Consider the following 16,445-nt stretch of genomic DNA (forward strand, 5'->3'; position numbering starts at 1 on the left):
CTAGTTTGCGAGTTAGCATGTGTCTCAAGACGCTGCAGTTGCGCAATATGTTGTAAATAAAAAAGTATAATGATGCTAATGCTAATAATGCTTTGTTAATTTTATTGTGAAAAAAATAATTTGTCTAGCCACCAACTATATGTGGTTTCTTAAGTTTTTATTATTTGCCGTTTTATTATTATTATTATTATATTTATTTATTTTGATTGATTTTCTTTATTCTTGATTTATTTATTTTTCATCTTATTTTGTGCAGAAAAATAAAAATTAAGATATTTGAGAACAGTGGAATGTTTTATCAGAGCTTTTATTGTAGAAAATCGAAACCAAAGCAAAGTTTATTAATTTTTCTGTTTTTAATAAATGCATTTTTTTTGTTTTTTTGGGAAAACCTGATGAAGATGAATTATTACTGATATTATTATGACAAATGGTGAAATAGTTGTCATTTTTGGATAGCTTTCTTTCATCCAGTAAGACGACAGGAAAAAGGCAAGCGTACGGACACAAAGGGTTAACTCCGTTATTCCGGCACGTGGATCTGCACGGTGCTGGTCTCAGTTTCTCCATGGTGCCAGGCCAGATGGCTACCATATGTATCTGAGCGGGTGATCATGGAGCGAAACGTAGCGAGACCAAAAGCTGACATGTGGTGTCAGAATTCCTTTCCTACTTTATGGAAGCTTGAAATATTCTTCGTCATCCGTGTCCGGCTTCCAGTGGAAGGAATAACGTGTGAAAAGCAAAGAGGGGATCCCACGAAAGAGAAAATGTTAGTTTTGATTATTTTAATAAAAAATAATAATAATAATAATGATGTGGGCTGCACGGTGGACGAGTGTTTAGCGCACAGACCTCACAGCTAGGAGACCCAAGTTCAATCCCACCCTGGGATGACGACGAACAAAAATATTTATCCTCGCGGGGTTGTGTGTTGAATTCCAAATGAACATCCGGCAACTTTGGATTGGGTTAGTGTGCAGACCTCACAGCTAGGAGACCAGGGTTCAATTCCACCCTCGGCTATCTCTGTGTGGAGTTTGCATGTTCTCCCTGTGGGTTTTCTCCGGGTACTCCGGTTTCCTCCCACATTCCAAAAACATGCTAGGCTAATTAGCGACTCCAAATTATCCATAGGTATGAATGTGAGTGTGAATGGTTGTTTGTCTATATGTGCCCTGTGATTGGCTGGCCACCAGTCCAGGGTGTACAGACAGCTGGGATAGGCTCCAGCACCCCCCACGACCCTCGTGAGGATAAGCAGTAGAAAATGAATGAATGAAAAATAATAATAATAATAATAATGTGGGCTGCACGGTAGTCGAGTGGTTAGCTCGCAGACCTCATAGCTAGGAGACCAGGGTTCAATTCCACCCTTGCATGTTCTCCCCATGCATGCGTGGGTTTTCTCCGGGTACTCCGGTTTCCTCCAACATTCCAAAAACATGCTAGGTCAATTAGCTTCGACTCCAAATTATCCATAGGTATGAATGTGAGTGTGAATGGTTGTTTGTCTACATGTGCCCTGTGATTGGCTGGCCACCAGTCCAGGGTGTACAGACAGCTGGGATAGGCTCCAGCACCCCCCACGACCCTTGTGAGGATAAGTAGTAGAAAATGAATGAATGAAAAATAATAATAATAATAATAATGTGGGCTGCACGGTAGTCGAGTGGTTAGCTCGCAGACCTCATAGCTAGGAGACCAGGGTTCAATTCCACCCTTGCATGTTCTCCCCGTGCATGCGTGGGTTTTCTCCGGGTACTCCGGTTTCCTCCAACATTCCAAAAACATGCTAGGTTAATTAGCTTTGACTCCAAATTATCCATAGGTATGAATGTGAGTGTGAATGGTTGTTTGTCTATATGTGCCCTGTGATTGGCTGGCCACCAGTCCAGGGTGTACAGACAGCTGGGATAGGCTCCAGCACCCCCCACGACCCTCGTGAGGATAAGCAGTAGAAAATGAATGAATGAAAAATAATAATAATAATAATAATCATTATTATTTTTCATTCATTCATTTTGGGCTGCACGTTGGACGAGTAGTTAGCGCGCAGACCTCCCAGCTAGGAGCCCCGAGTTCGATTCCCAACTTGGCCACCTCTGTGTGGAGTTTCCATGTTCTGATTAATGTTCATGTTAAAGGTTAAATAACTGTTAATAGTTATCCTCCCTATCCGTGTGGAAGTGGTAAGTTTTTGGCGATTTAAGTTGAAAGGAAATAACTCGAAGGCTAACAGCAATTAGATATGTTCAATCCTCTTAGGAAACTAGATCATTTACACGTTACGAGATTGCGTCGTCGTTGTTTATGCACTTTGATGCAACCCAAAAAATGTGGAAGCTAAAAAAAAAAAAAAGCAAAAATACACACTCTGGACCAAAAGCTCCTCCTCCCACAATAGAGTGAGGGAACACACAGATGACTTGTGACGGGTGACCGGCACACAACAAGGACACAACTATTACGTAATCATGTCCAATCACAGGGAAAGCAGCTTCCCTCTCGGCTGTGTGCGTTATTCCGCCTTTTGTTATGGCTTCCTGCTTTCTATGTCGTTTCTCCCGCAAATAAGGAATAAGTCTGCATGTAGTATCCACCACGCAGGATTGGACTTCCTGACAATAGCGGCACAATTGAAGCACCGTTCCGGTCATAGCAATGATGCTATGACCCCTGCTCAGTCGCTTATGCTGCTACATTGTTGGATTCAGCGACAAATAAATAGCAAACATGGACATTTGGAGAGCTATGTACAAAAAAAAAAAAAACATCCCTTGCACTCCAGCTAAACGCAACAATGTTTGATGTAATTGCTCATTTAGCACTGAGGGCACTCGAGTAATTAAAGGATATGACTAATGCCGTGAAATGAGATTTTGCTACAAGGGGACGTTTTTTTCCTCTGGGCCAGAGATGACATCATACGCCGCTGCTTGTAAACACAGGCTGCTTTTAAGCTAAAGCACTCGTGGACATTAAAAAAAAAAAAAAAAAAAAAAAAAAAAAACACAAACGCCAACCTAGCAAAGTAAAGATGGAGGCAGGGAAAGCAGGCATGCGTCGGAATTCCAAATTGCGACGTATGAGGCTGCGATCGGGGAAAAAAAACCAGTTAAACAGTCCCTTCACTAATGACCTTCACAAACGACCTTTCACTGCATAGCAAAATGTACCGTACATGTTTCACATCAGGATACAAATTTAGAAATTTAGAACAGTCTCAAACTCAATTTACTTGGGGGCCACTGGATGTGAGACTGGGCCAGGTTTTCTAAAATAAACCAAAAAAATTTATAAAAAAAAAAAAAAAAAATCTTAAAAAAAAACTTACCACTTCCACACAGATAGGGAGGATAACTATTAACATGAACATTAATCAAACGTAATAATTTTTTCTGGGTACATGATACCGTACAGCATCCATATCAAACATTAAACTTTCATATCAAGATGGGGTCCTCAAACACGCGGCCCGCGGGCCACATTTGGCCCTCTATATCAGGGTTTTTCCGCATTATCAACGTGACAGGGATATTTGCTAACACTCGCCCTAACAATGAGGGTCTTTCCTCGGAGGAGGTGCTAGGTGGGGGTGGGGGTGGGGGTGGATGGGATGGGTAGCCTCATCAGTCTCTGCCAGGCGTGGCCCACTTCCAGTCTGTTTTGTGGGGGGAGGGGGGGCGACACACGGTTGCTCGGTGCAGTCGGGATGATCGATGACGCCAGGTGACTTCAACAATTACTGAGCAATTTGGAGCTCAATGCGTCTTATTTTGCTGACACCCCCCGTGCCCCCCCCCCCACCTTGAACATCTCATTCTAGCCACTCCAAATTGTCCATAGGTATGAATGTGAGTGTGAATGGTTGTTTGTCTATATGTGGCACCCCCGCGACACTTGTGAGGAAAAGCGGTAGAAAATGAAAAATGAATGAATGAACTTAAATTAAATTAAACTAAATTAAACTAAACTAAATTAAACTAAATTAAGTTAAACTAAATTAAATTTTATAAATTAAACAAAATTAAATTAAACAAAAATTAATCTAAACTAAATTAAAATAAATTTAATTAAACTAAATTTAATAAATTAAACAAAACTAAACTAAACTAAATTAAACTAAATTAAATTAAATAAATTAAACAAAATTAAACAAAATTAAATTAAACAAATTAAACTAAACTAAATTAAACTAAATTTAATAAATTAAACAAAATTAAACAAAATTAAACTAAACTAAATTAAACTAAATTAAACTGAACTAAATTAAACTAAATTAAATTAAACTAAATTAAATTTTATAAATTAAACAAAATTAAATTAAACTAAATTAAATTAAACAAAATTTATCTAAACTAAATTAAACTAAACTAAACTAAATTAAACTAAATTAAATTAAACAAAATTAAACTAAACTAAATTAAACTAAACTAAACTAAATTAAACTAAATTAAACTAAACTAAATTAAACAAAATTAAACAAAATTAAACTAAACTAAACTAAATTAAACTAAATTAAATTAAACTAAATTAAATTAAACAAAATTAAATTAAACAAAATTAAATTTTATAAATTAAACAAAATTAAATTAAACTAAATTAATCTAAACTAAATTAAACTAAACTAAACTAAATTAAACAAAATTAAATTAAACAAAATTTAATAAATTAAACAAAAAACAAAACTAAACTAAACTAAATTAAATTAAATTAAATAAATTAAACAAAATTAAACTAAACAAAATTAAACTAAACTAAACTAAATTAAACTAAATTAAATTAAACTAAATTTAATAAATTAAACAAAATTAAACAAAATTAAACTAAATTAAATTAAACTAAACTAAATTAAACTAAATTAAACTAAATTAAACTAAATTAAACTAAATTAAATTTAACAAGGTGATATGACCATCCAATGACATAATGGGTACCATAGTAAGTGTCAATCCATACTTCCTGTTCTGTGCTCTTATTTTTGTGTACCTTCGAAAATGGTCAATGAAAACCAGGGACTACTGGAGAAGATTATGAAATTATTATTATTATTACGTATATAATAAACAAATCCAACCTGCTCTTGTTATATTAGATGATATCTTGACTTAATGCTTGTAAAAAAAATATTGCTAATGTTTGCTGATCTTTGCTTGGATCTTTTATGCAAATCGATGTTTAATATGGTCCTGTCTATATTGCTGCATCTTTTTAATAAACTCATAATTTTGCTCCGAATGTGTTCTTCCTGTTCCTCGTTTTATGTGTGAGAAATGTTGTTTACGTTGCTCAGCGCCCTGAAGCTAATAGCGGCCTCTTGTGTTTGGACAATAGACGCTTTTCTATGCATTATATAATGCTGACTCGGTTGCCAGTCGTATTACAGTCAAGGTCTCGATGGAGGGCATGAGCACCGAGGCCTTCCGCCTCCGACTCTGTGGACTTTTCCAAAACACTCGATCCCTATCCCATCAGGTGGATCAACGTGTTCCCGTCATTTGTAGGCTCCGCCTTTTTTTTCTTTTTCTTTCATTTCTTTTTCTGAATCTGAGCTCATAAGTGTATGTTTGGTATCTGTGCGTGCGGCGGCGACGAAGCGCCCAGAGCATGTGATCTGCCTCCATGAGCATTCCCGTCCGTGTTAGCCGCATTAGCCTGTTTGCACACAAGACTGGAAATCAGCCTTTGACTCTTTCGTATTAAGTGGAAGTCGTCTATATATGAATCACGCCATCGCGTCATATCACGTTAGCTACCTTTACCGCCGTATGTCAAAGTGACGGATGGATGTCGGGGTCCAGAAACCGCGACAGAGACGGATGTCACTCAACGCCATCGGGTGTTGCTAAAGCCAAGGCTGTGTGAGTCACGCCATCTTAAACGGAGGTGAATGGAGCACATGACCTTGTGTGTGTGTGTGTGTGGGGGGGGGGGGTGGATTCACCTTGGCAATGTGGGGTGGCAGGTCAATAACCGTGTTTCATTAAGAAATCATAATACAAATCTTACAGCTTTACTGTAATTATGGTAAAGGTTTCATTTCATTTCATTTCAAATTACAATTGAGTGCATCCCATAATAAGTTCCCAGTTCCACATGTCCGAAAAGGAGTAGGAAGAAGCAAAGCTTATTAAATCCTACCCCTCCATCTGGTACTTTTACAATCAGTAACTGTTACATTTGTTCACTTCCTGCTTTCCTAATATAGTTTAAGTTGTTTTTATTTTTTTTTAAATTAAATTAAATTAAATTAAATTAAATTAAATTAAATTAAATTAAATTAAATTAAATTAAATTAAATTAAATTAAATTAAATTAAATTAAATTAAATTAAATTAAATTAAATTAAATTAAATTAAATTAAATTAAATTTTCTCCGGTTTCCTCCCACATTCCAAAAAAATGCTAGGTTAATTAGCCACTCCAAATTGTCCATAGGTATGAATGTGAGTGTGAATGGTTGTTTGTCTATATGTGCCCTGGGATTGGCTGGCTGGCCACCAGTCCAGGGTGTACCCCGCCTCTCGCCCGAAGACAGCTGGGATAGACTCCAGCATCCCCCCGCGACCCTCGTGAGGAAAAAGCGGTAGAAAATGAATGAATGAAAAATAATAATAGTAATAATAATAATAATAATAATAATAATGATGATGTGGGCTGCACGGTGTTCGAGTGGTTAGCACGCAGACCTCACAGCTAGGAGACCCGAGTTCAATCCCACCCTCGGCTATCTCTGAATGAATAAATTAAATTAAATCTAATTTAATCTAAATTAATCTAAATTAATCTAATTTAATCTAATTTAATCTAATTTAATCTAATTTAATCTAATTTAATCTAATTTAATCTAATTTAATTTTAACTCCTGACTGTGTGCCCTGCATGCTAACCACTCATCCTCCGTGCGGCCGTCACTAATCCACCGTGCTGACGTATTTTTAATCTCTTCTTTTATTCCGCACATTGTGTGCTGAGAGAAAGCTAATTGTTAGCGAGAATGAGCCACTCTGCACTTCTCAGCAACCCCCCCGCCGCCCCCGCCCACCGACAATAACAAATAGTCTGCCATCAACTCAGCACAAAGAAACAAATAACAGCCAACATCGACAATACGAGGATTTTAATTGGGGAAAATACATCATTAAAGCCAATGGGATTGATTACTTATAGAACTAGATTATGTACTAGGATTGATTACTTATAGAACTAGATTATGTACTGGGATTGATTACTTATAGAACTAGATTATGTACTAGGATTGATTACTTATAGAATCCCCATGGATATTCTTGTCATATAAACAAGAGTCAAGAATGTGAAATCAAAGATTTCTTAGCAACACAACTGTGTTTTTAATTCCACCATTTGCATCCTAAATTTGTCCCTGATGCTTTTAGCCAAACGAGTCCAAAACGGAACAAAAAAAAAGAACGAATGAGAGCAATGAGAGCGTTCTATTTTAAATCACATGTGGTAAAAGTTATGCCGCTTGGAGTCCAACTCCGGTGCCAATGCACGATGCGAGCCAAGTCTATTCAAATGGGCTGCGACTGTGGGTAACGGCAACACAGCATCGGCGGCGAGTGCATGCGGGGTGACGGATCAGACACTCGGCACGACACATACATTCCCCCCCCCCCCCAAAAAAAACAATTATTAAAAACTGAAAAATATGCTTTGGTTCCGATTTTCTACAATAAAACTTAAAACTTAAATAGCAAAAAACTTACCACTTCCACATGGATAGTGAGGATAACTATTAACAGTTATTTAACCTTTAACATGAACATTAATTAAAACGTAATATTTTTATTTTATTTTTATTAAAAACAAAAAAATTTTAAAAACTTCGCTTTGGTTCCAATTTTCTACAATAAAAGCTCTGATAAAAAATTCCACTGTTCTCAAATATCTTAATTTTTATTTTTACTACTTACCACTTCCACACGGATAGTGAGGATAACTATTAACAGTTATTTAACCTTTAACATGAACATTAATTAAAACGTAATAATTTTTTCTGGGTACATGATACCATACAGCATCCGTATCAAACTTAAACTTTCATATCAAGGCGGGGGCCTCAAAGTAGTGTCCCGTGGGCCACATTTGGCCCGCGGGACACTAGTGCCAGTTGAGCTGCAAGGCTTTGCCGGAGTATTCAACGTTTCCTTTGAAATAGTTCTACTGGGTTTTATGTGAGTTTTTGCAACCCTCTTGTGAGCTTAGCATGTGGTACAGATTACAACCGGAGAAGGTATAAGGCGGAGGCTCATGACAGTTTTTATTGCTAACATATGCTGCCGGGATGGAGACCCAAAACCGGCATGGTCGCCCCCCCACGGGGTGAAAAGATGGATTCACGTTTAGATGCATGAATGTCCAATACCTGAAATCTACTCGGTATGGATGAATCCATGAAGTCATTCACATAAGGAATGAAATGAAGAGGAATTTTCAGGAAGCACCCAAATTAGCCACCCTCGTACAATGGCCCCCCAAATACACCGGGGTCATATCTGTCGGTTCTATGGACAAGTTCTATGGAAATCGACAGACAACCTGATTGTGACCTTCATAACACGTATTAATAACATTATTATAGCCTTCACCGCATGAAATAACAACGGTGTCTGGTGCTTGTGTGTCTCCCCCAACATTAACATAACACATATAATGTATGCAGAGCTCACATCTTTGGTTATATTTCAATGTTTTGTCACCTTGGTTAGCATCATGGATTTGCTCCGGAAAGGTCCAACTCTAACTGAAACGGATGCAAATTTTTTTTTTCCCCATCAGAAGTCCGGAATTCTATCTGTTTCCAATTGACGAGTAATCCTCGTCGTCCTCAAGGAAAAAATCTAAGCCAAGGGCGGCTTTGAGCACCTCATCTCCTCGGCTGATCTCACTTTATGAGCTGCTGGCTTTCTTAAGGACAAGGTGATGCCAGCCAAATACTGTACACCGCTGGTCTCAAACATGCGGGCCGCGGGACACTACTTTGAGGCCCCCGCCTTGATATGAAAGTTTAAGTTTGATACGGATGCTGTATGGTATCATGTACCCAGAAAAAAATTATTACGTTTTAATTAATGTTCATGTTAAAGGTTAAATAACTGTTAATAGTTATCCTCACTATCCGTGTGGAAGTGGTAAGTTTTTGGCGATTTAAGTTGAAAGGAAATAACTTGAAGGCTACCGTTTAGGTCGCTAGCGGTCTAGTTTGCGAGTTAGCATGTGGCTAAAGACGCTGCAGTTGCGCAATATGTTGTAAATAAAGAGTATAAATGTGACTATAGTCGTGTTTTGTCATGTCTACAGGGCTCTAATAATGCTTTGTTCATTTTAATATGAAAAAAATAATTTGTCTACCCACCAACTATATGTGGTTTCTTAAGTTTTTATTATTATTATTATATTTATTTATTACTGATTGATTTTCTTTATTCTTGCCTATCCTTAGCAGAGCTCCAAGAGACTGCGGATGCGCTGAAGTGCTCGTGATTTCTTTTCCACCGTAGCGAGATCTCATTACCTCCACTGAGACTTCACCGCCATGACCTTCAAACATGTGTCGGTGTGTGTATTTATAGTGCATGATATCAAAAACATGTTTTTTGAGGAATACCTGGAATATGAAATTATTAAAAAATTTTCATTACAAAGATATTTCAAGAAAACAACCTGACCGGGTCATTTTTGACCCACTTATGGAAGGTTGGGGTAGTAACACAAAAACTAAAATTTCTTAAAATTTCTTAAAATTTCCTAAAAATGCGAACGGCATGATATCAAAAACATGTTTTTTGAGGAATACCTGGAATATGAAATGATAACAATTTTTCATTACAAAGATATTTCAAGAAAACAACCTGACCGGGTCATTTTTGACCCACTTATGGAAGGTTGGGGTAGTAACACAAAAACTACAATTTCTTAAAATTTCTTAAAAATGTGAACGGCATGATATCAAAAATATGATTTTTGAGGAATACCTGGAATATGAAATGATAACAATTTTTCATTACAAAGATGTTTCAAGAAAACAACCTGACCGGGTCATTTTTGACCCACTTATGGAAGGTTGGGGTAGTAACACAAAAACTAAAATTTCTTAAAATTTCTTAAAAATGTGAACGGCATGATATCAAAAATATGTTTTTTAAGGAATACCTGGAATATGAAATGATAACAATTTTTCATTACGAAGATATTTCAAGAAAACAACCTGACCGGGTCATTTTTGACCCACTTATGGAAGGTTGGGGTAGTAACACAAAAACTAAAATTTCTTAAAATTTCTTAAAATTTCTTAAAATTTCTTAAAATTTCTTAAAATTTCTTAAAAATGTGAACGGCATGATATCAAAAACATGTTTTTTGAGGAATACCTGGATTATGAAATTATAAAAAAATTTTCATTACAAAGATATTTCAAGAAAACAACCTGACCGGGTCATTTTTGACCCACTTATGGAAGGTTGGGGTAGTAACACAAAAACTAAAAATTCTTAAAATGTATAAAAGATAAGTTAAAAATGTGAACGGCATGATAAAATATAATATAATATTTCAACATTTGGGAACGCTAATACTAATACTTTGCTATGTTTCCTGTTCTGACACCGCCGCCATCGAAGGGAAACCCAACACCCACCTGCAACTAACACTGACTCATGTGGGGAGAGGAGCCACTGACATCTTGGTGTGTGTGTGTGTGTGTGTGTGTGTGTGTGTGTGTGTGTGTAGGAGGCCCACCATATGCTCGATGAGGCATTACGGAAGCGATGCAGCAACGTAAGGTACTGATGATATTGTCGGGTTTGTTCACGTGGCGCAGGAACAACGAGTCAGACGTGAAGATCAGTAGCATAAAAAGGTCGATATGTAACATGAAGTATAGATGTACACGGGTTATGGTATTATATGTACACCTGTACTACTGATCTAAATCACCTGAGCAGAGCTCCAAAATGCAAAATGAAGAACTGGGGACAAAAAAAAAAAAAAAAAAATCATGATCCCTTGATGGCAAAGGCCGAAAAGCTTTCTCTCTTTGAACCGTGTAAGACACAGAACAAAATGGCCTCCATGATTCTGGTATAAAAAAAAAAGAGGGCAACTAAATGGCAGGTTGGACCTTCCCACCACTCGGCTCGACTTGCAGCCAGATGACATGCTAGCATACGACGGGATGGATCACATTTCCTCCAGGAACGCCTGGCATGGTCGAGTGACCGAGTGAAGAATAAAGTGAAATCCTCTCCAGCATGGATCAGCGCTTCTGTAGGTGATCCGGGGTGGGGGTGGGGGTGGGGGTGGGGGGGGAAGGGGCAAATGCTCCACGCTTTCATTGTGACAGCATAAATATGTGACATCTACCATCCGGTAGAAGATCTAAGTGGAAGAAGGGAGAATTAGCAGCAGAGGTCAACTGCAACCCCGTAGGAGCGTACAAATGGTTGCATCCAAATGCGTCCATATTAACACCAGCATCCACTCCAGCATCTAGACCAGCATCTAGACCAGCATCTAGACCAGGGTCAACAACAGCGTCGACACCAGCATCTAGACCAGCCTCTAGATGCTCATCGACACCAGCATCTAGACCATCGTTGACACCAGCATCTAGACCATCGTCGACACCAGCATCTAGACCAGCATCGACACCAGCATCTAGACCGGCATCGACACCAGCATCTAGACCGGCATCTACACCAGCATCTAGACCGGCATCTACACCAGCATCTAGACCGGCATCTACACCAGCATCTAGACCAGCGTCGACACCAGCATCTAGACCAGCGTCGACACCAGCATCTAGACCAGCATCTAGACCAGCGTCTACACCAGCGTCTAGACCAGCATCTAGACCAACATCGAGACCAGCGTCGAGACCAGCGTCGACACCAGCATCTAGACCAGCGTCGACACCAGCATCTAGACCAGCATCGACACCAGTGTCGACACCAGCATCTAGACCAGCATCTAGACCAGCATCTAGACCAGCATCTAGACCATCGTCGACACCAGCGTCTAGACCAGCATCTAGACCAACATCTAGACCAGCGTCTAGACCAGCATCTAGACCAGCGTCGACACCAGCATCTAGACAAGCATCTAGACCAGCGTCAACACCAGTATCTAGACCAGCATCTAGACCAGCATCTAGACCAGTGTCGACACCAGCATCTAGACCAGCATCTACACCAGCATCTAGACCATCGTCGACACCAGCATCTAGACCAGCATCTAGACCAGCATCTAGACCAGCGTTGACACCAGCATCTAGACCAGCATCTAGACCAGCATCTAAACCAGCATCTAGACCAGCGTCTAGACCAGCGTCTAGACCAGCGTCGACACCAGCATCTAGACAAGCATCTAGACCAGCGTCGACACCAGTATCTAGACCAGCATCTAGACCAGCGTCGACACCAGCATCTAGACCAGCATCTACACCAGCATCTAGACCAGCATCTACACCAGCATCTAGACCATCGTCGACACCAGCATCTAGACCAGCATCTACACCAGCATCTAGACCAGCATCTACACCAGCATCTAGACCATCGTCGACACCAGCATCTAGACCAGCGTCTACACCAGCGTCTAGACCAGCATCTAGACCAGCATCTAGACAAGCATCTAGACCAGCGTTGACACCAGCATCTACACCAGCATCTACACCGGCATCTACACCGGCATCTAGACCAGCATCTAGACCAGCATCTAGACCAGCATCTAGACCAGCATCTAGACCAGCATCTAGACCAGCCCAACAAAAAGCCAGAGCCAATCCCCAAATATTACAGTTGCCCTCTTTGCCCCCCGTCACACACCAAAGCCTGCAGGGTGACAGTTCAGACCCGGCCGGCCACCCGGCAGCATATCCTGCCACTCAGTCAGACTGAAGGATGCATCCCGGTGGGAACGTGAAGTGGGAACGTCGTACGCGGGGAAGAAAGATGCAAACGCAAGCGAAGCTTTGGAGAGTCGGACCAAACAAATCCAGTTTGATGACGCATGGATTCAGTCCAGACTTCAAACTTTCTCTCGGTTTATCTGCCTCACTTGAGAACCGGCTTGTGTTTTTAACGCTGTTCTGCATAATGGATGACGGCCCCATGGGTCCCCCGGGGCCCTCCATTATGTAAACCTGTTGCAAGAAGAGCCACAGCAGCGGTTTTGCTCCATCCATCAAACCAACAAGCGTGCATTAGAGGGCTGTGATGTATTGCCAGCTAGGCACCGTAAAGCCTGAACACAATTACTTCCAAAGCACGGGAGGGAAAGTAGAACCGGAGAGGCGGGGTGAAAAGTACAAGGGGGGGGGGGGGGGGGTTAGCGGCGGCAGAATCAGCATTAGCACGTGTCCGTGCAGTGTCATTGTTTCGGGGGGGGGGGTTGAAAACGTCACATTTAGCTGCAGGGCCTGACGTCTGCAGCATCTAGACCAGCGTCTAGACCAGCATCTAGACCAGCGTCTAGACCAGCGTCTAGACCAGAATCTAGTCCAGCATCTAAACCAGCGTCGACACCAGCGTCTAGACCAGCGTCTAGACCAGCATCGACACCAGCGTCTAGTCCAGCGTCTAGTCCAGCATCTAGACCAGCGTCTAGACCAGCATCGACACCAGCATCTAGACCAGCGTCTAGACCAGCGTCTAGACCAGCGTCGACACCAGCATCTAGACCAGCGTCGACACCAGCATCTAGACCAGCGTCTAGTCCAGCGTCGACACCAGTATCTAGACCGGCGTCTAGACCGGCGTCGAAACCAGCGTCTAGACCAGCGTCTAGTCCAGCGTCGACACCAGTATCTAGACCGGCGTCTAGACCGGCGTCGAAACCAGCGTCTAGACCAGCGTCTAGACCAGCGTCTAGACCAGCGTCGACAACAGTATCAACACCAGCGTCTAGACCGGCATCTAGACCAGTGTCTAGACCAGCGTTGACACCGCCGTCGACACCAGTATCTACACCAGCAACTAGACCAGCGTCGACACCAGCAACTAGACCAGCGTCGACACCAGCAACTAGACAAGCATCTAGACCAGCATCTAGACCAATATCTATAGACCAGCATCTAGACCAGCATCTAGACCAGCGTCGACACCAGCGTTGACACCAGCGTCGACACCAGCATCTAGACCAGCATCTAGACCAGCATCTCGACCAGCATCTCGACCAGCATCTAGACCAGCATCTAGACCAGCATCTAGACCAGCATCTAGACTAGCATCTAGACCAGCGTTGACACCAGCATCTAGACCAGTATCTAGACCAGCGTCGACACCAGCATCTAGACCAGCATCTCGACCAGCATCTAGACCAGCATCTAGACCAGCATCTAGACCAGCATCTAGACCAGCGTCGACACCAGCATCGACACCAGCATCGACACCAGCATCGACACCAGCATCTCGACCAGCATCTAGACCAGCATCTAGACCAGCATCTAGACCAGCGTCGACACCAGCGTCGACACCAGCATCTAGACCAGCATCTAGACCAGCATCTAGACCAGCATCTAGACCAGCATCTAGACCAGCATCTAGACCAGCATCTAGACCAGCATCTAGACCAGCGTCGACACCAGCATTGACACCAGCATCTAGACCAGCATCTCCACAAGCATCTAGACCAGCATCGACACCAGCATCTAGACCAGCATCTCGACCAGCATCTAGACCAGCATCTAGACCAGCGTCGACACCAGCATCTAGACCAGCATCAACACCAGCATCTAGACCAGCATCTAGACCAGCATCAACACCAGCATCTAGACCAGCATCTAGTACTAGTACTACTAGTAGTAATAATCATAATAATAATAGGCTAATGAATAATATAATAATGATTATTATGGCGGTCGTGTGGTTAGCGCGCAGACCTCACAGCTCGGAGGTTCAATTCCCCCCTCGGCCATCTCTGTGTGGAGTTTGCATGTTCTCCCCGTGCATGCGTGGGTTTTCTCCGGGTACTCCGGTTTCCTCCCACATTCCAAAAACATGCTAGGTTAATTAGCTTTGACTCCAAATTGTCCATAGGTATGAATGTGAGTGTGAATGGTTGTTTGACTATATGTGCCCCGTGATTGGCTGGTACTCACCACTGGCATTCTTCCCGCAGATGAGGTGCTGCCAGGGCTGCAGTGACCCCCACAGCTCAGCATCGCCGCCCACGGCCTGCTCCAGGCTCTCCACGCTCAACTTGGGGACGCCGTTGTCCTTCTCCAGCAGCGCACTGCGGAGCAACCTCGCGTGGATCTCCCGGAAGAGGCTCTCCGCGCAGGCGGCCAGGTAGATGGCTGCGTGGTCGTGGATCCGTACCGCGATCCTGCCGTCCACCATCCACCTGAAGAATTTACCCACGTTAAAGACGAGCCCGCAGCGCACCGACTTGCCGCGGCTGAACTTGTCCTCCTCCGTGGTCATGTTGTAGAGCGACAGAGCTCCGAGTGCAGCCCCGATGCAGTTCACGGACACGGCCCACGACAGGACCATCTTGACGGCACTTTGGATCTCGTATTTGGTGCATTTAGCGTAGCGCAAACTCAAACGCTGCGCTTCCTTCGCGACCCTGACGAGGGCCCGGCTGACCAGAACCGAGAGCCGAAGCAGGACGTCCTGAGGCGGGCTCTGCGAGCTCGGCGGACTGGAGCCCTCGTCCCTGCTCAGGGCTCTGGCCACCTCCGCGAGGCTCCACGGCACGTCGTCAAGCTCGGGTAGTTTAGCGCACTGTGCACCGGTGCACTCCAGGATCTCGGCGTCCTCCACCAGGACCGTGTTGACGGTATCCAGGCTGTTGTTCCGGCTGTGCATGGAGTCCGTCAGTTGCCAGCAGTTCCCCCCATGAGCCTCCGAGCAGCACAGCGACGCGCTGGAAGACCTGAAGGAATCCGCGGCTCCACCATAACCCGAGTCCAGAGTCAAATCCTCCAGGGTCCTCGCCGCTGCTGACTTGCTACTCCTCGCCATGACTGCGCTTCATCGCGGAAAGCGAAAGCAAAAGTGACGACGCCTCGGAGTGGATATGCGGACTCCATGCACGCTGGACGCGACGCTGTGGACTTTTACACGTCAGTGGCATCCGATGATGTGATATAAAGTTAAGAGGACCAGCTCGGTGCACCAGCAGAATGACAGTTGGGGGCGGGACTAAGCGCCAGGGAGACAGCCAATCCGCATTGAGGATGACGCAGTCACGCTGCTTGATTGGACCGTCCTTGGTGATCGATAGGAAGCAGGTATTAATAAAGAAAAATGTCATGTAGACGACATTGTAGATGCTTTTAAGTCTGTGTGTGCCCCCCCTGGTCTGATGGGTGGTCGGGCCAGGCGGTGACCCCGTGACCCCATGACCCCGTGACCCTGAGCAGGAGAAGGCAGAAGATGATTGGTTTCATCATGTTTCTTTTTGCTTGAGAGCTACCC

General features: G+C 42.7%; 1 protein-coding gene across 1 annotated transcript in view; it reads right to left on the minus strand.

Moving 5' to 3' along the window:
• The window catches only part of btbd11b (BTB (POZ) domain containing 11b), a 42,598-nt gene extending 26,469 nt beyond the window's left edge, over window positions 1-16,129 (minus strand). The window contains exon 1 of the mRNA XM_058088146.2: window positions 15,122-16,129. Within this exon, the coding sequence (XP_057944129.2) occupies window positions 15,122-15,989 (868 nt within the window). The 5' untranslated portion in view covers window positions 15,990-16,129. The remainder of the gene's footprint in view (window positions 1-15,121) is intronic.
• Between the last annotated feature and the right edge of the window lie 316 nt (window positions 16,130-16,445).

This window comes from Doryrhamphus excisus, linkage group LG6 (assembly GCF_037039965.1).
Source record: "Doryrhamphus excisus strain RoL-2023G ecotype Guam linkage group LG6, RoL_Dexc_Guam_v1.1, whole genome shotgun sequence".
Classification (NCBI taxonomy): domain Eukaryota; kingdom Metazoa; phylum Chordata; class Actinopteri; order Syngnathiformes; family Syngnathidae; genus Doryrhamphus; species Doryrhamphus excisus.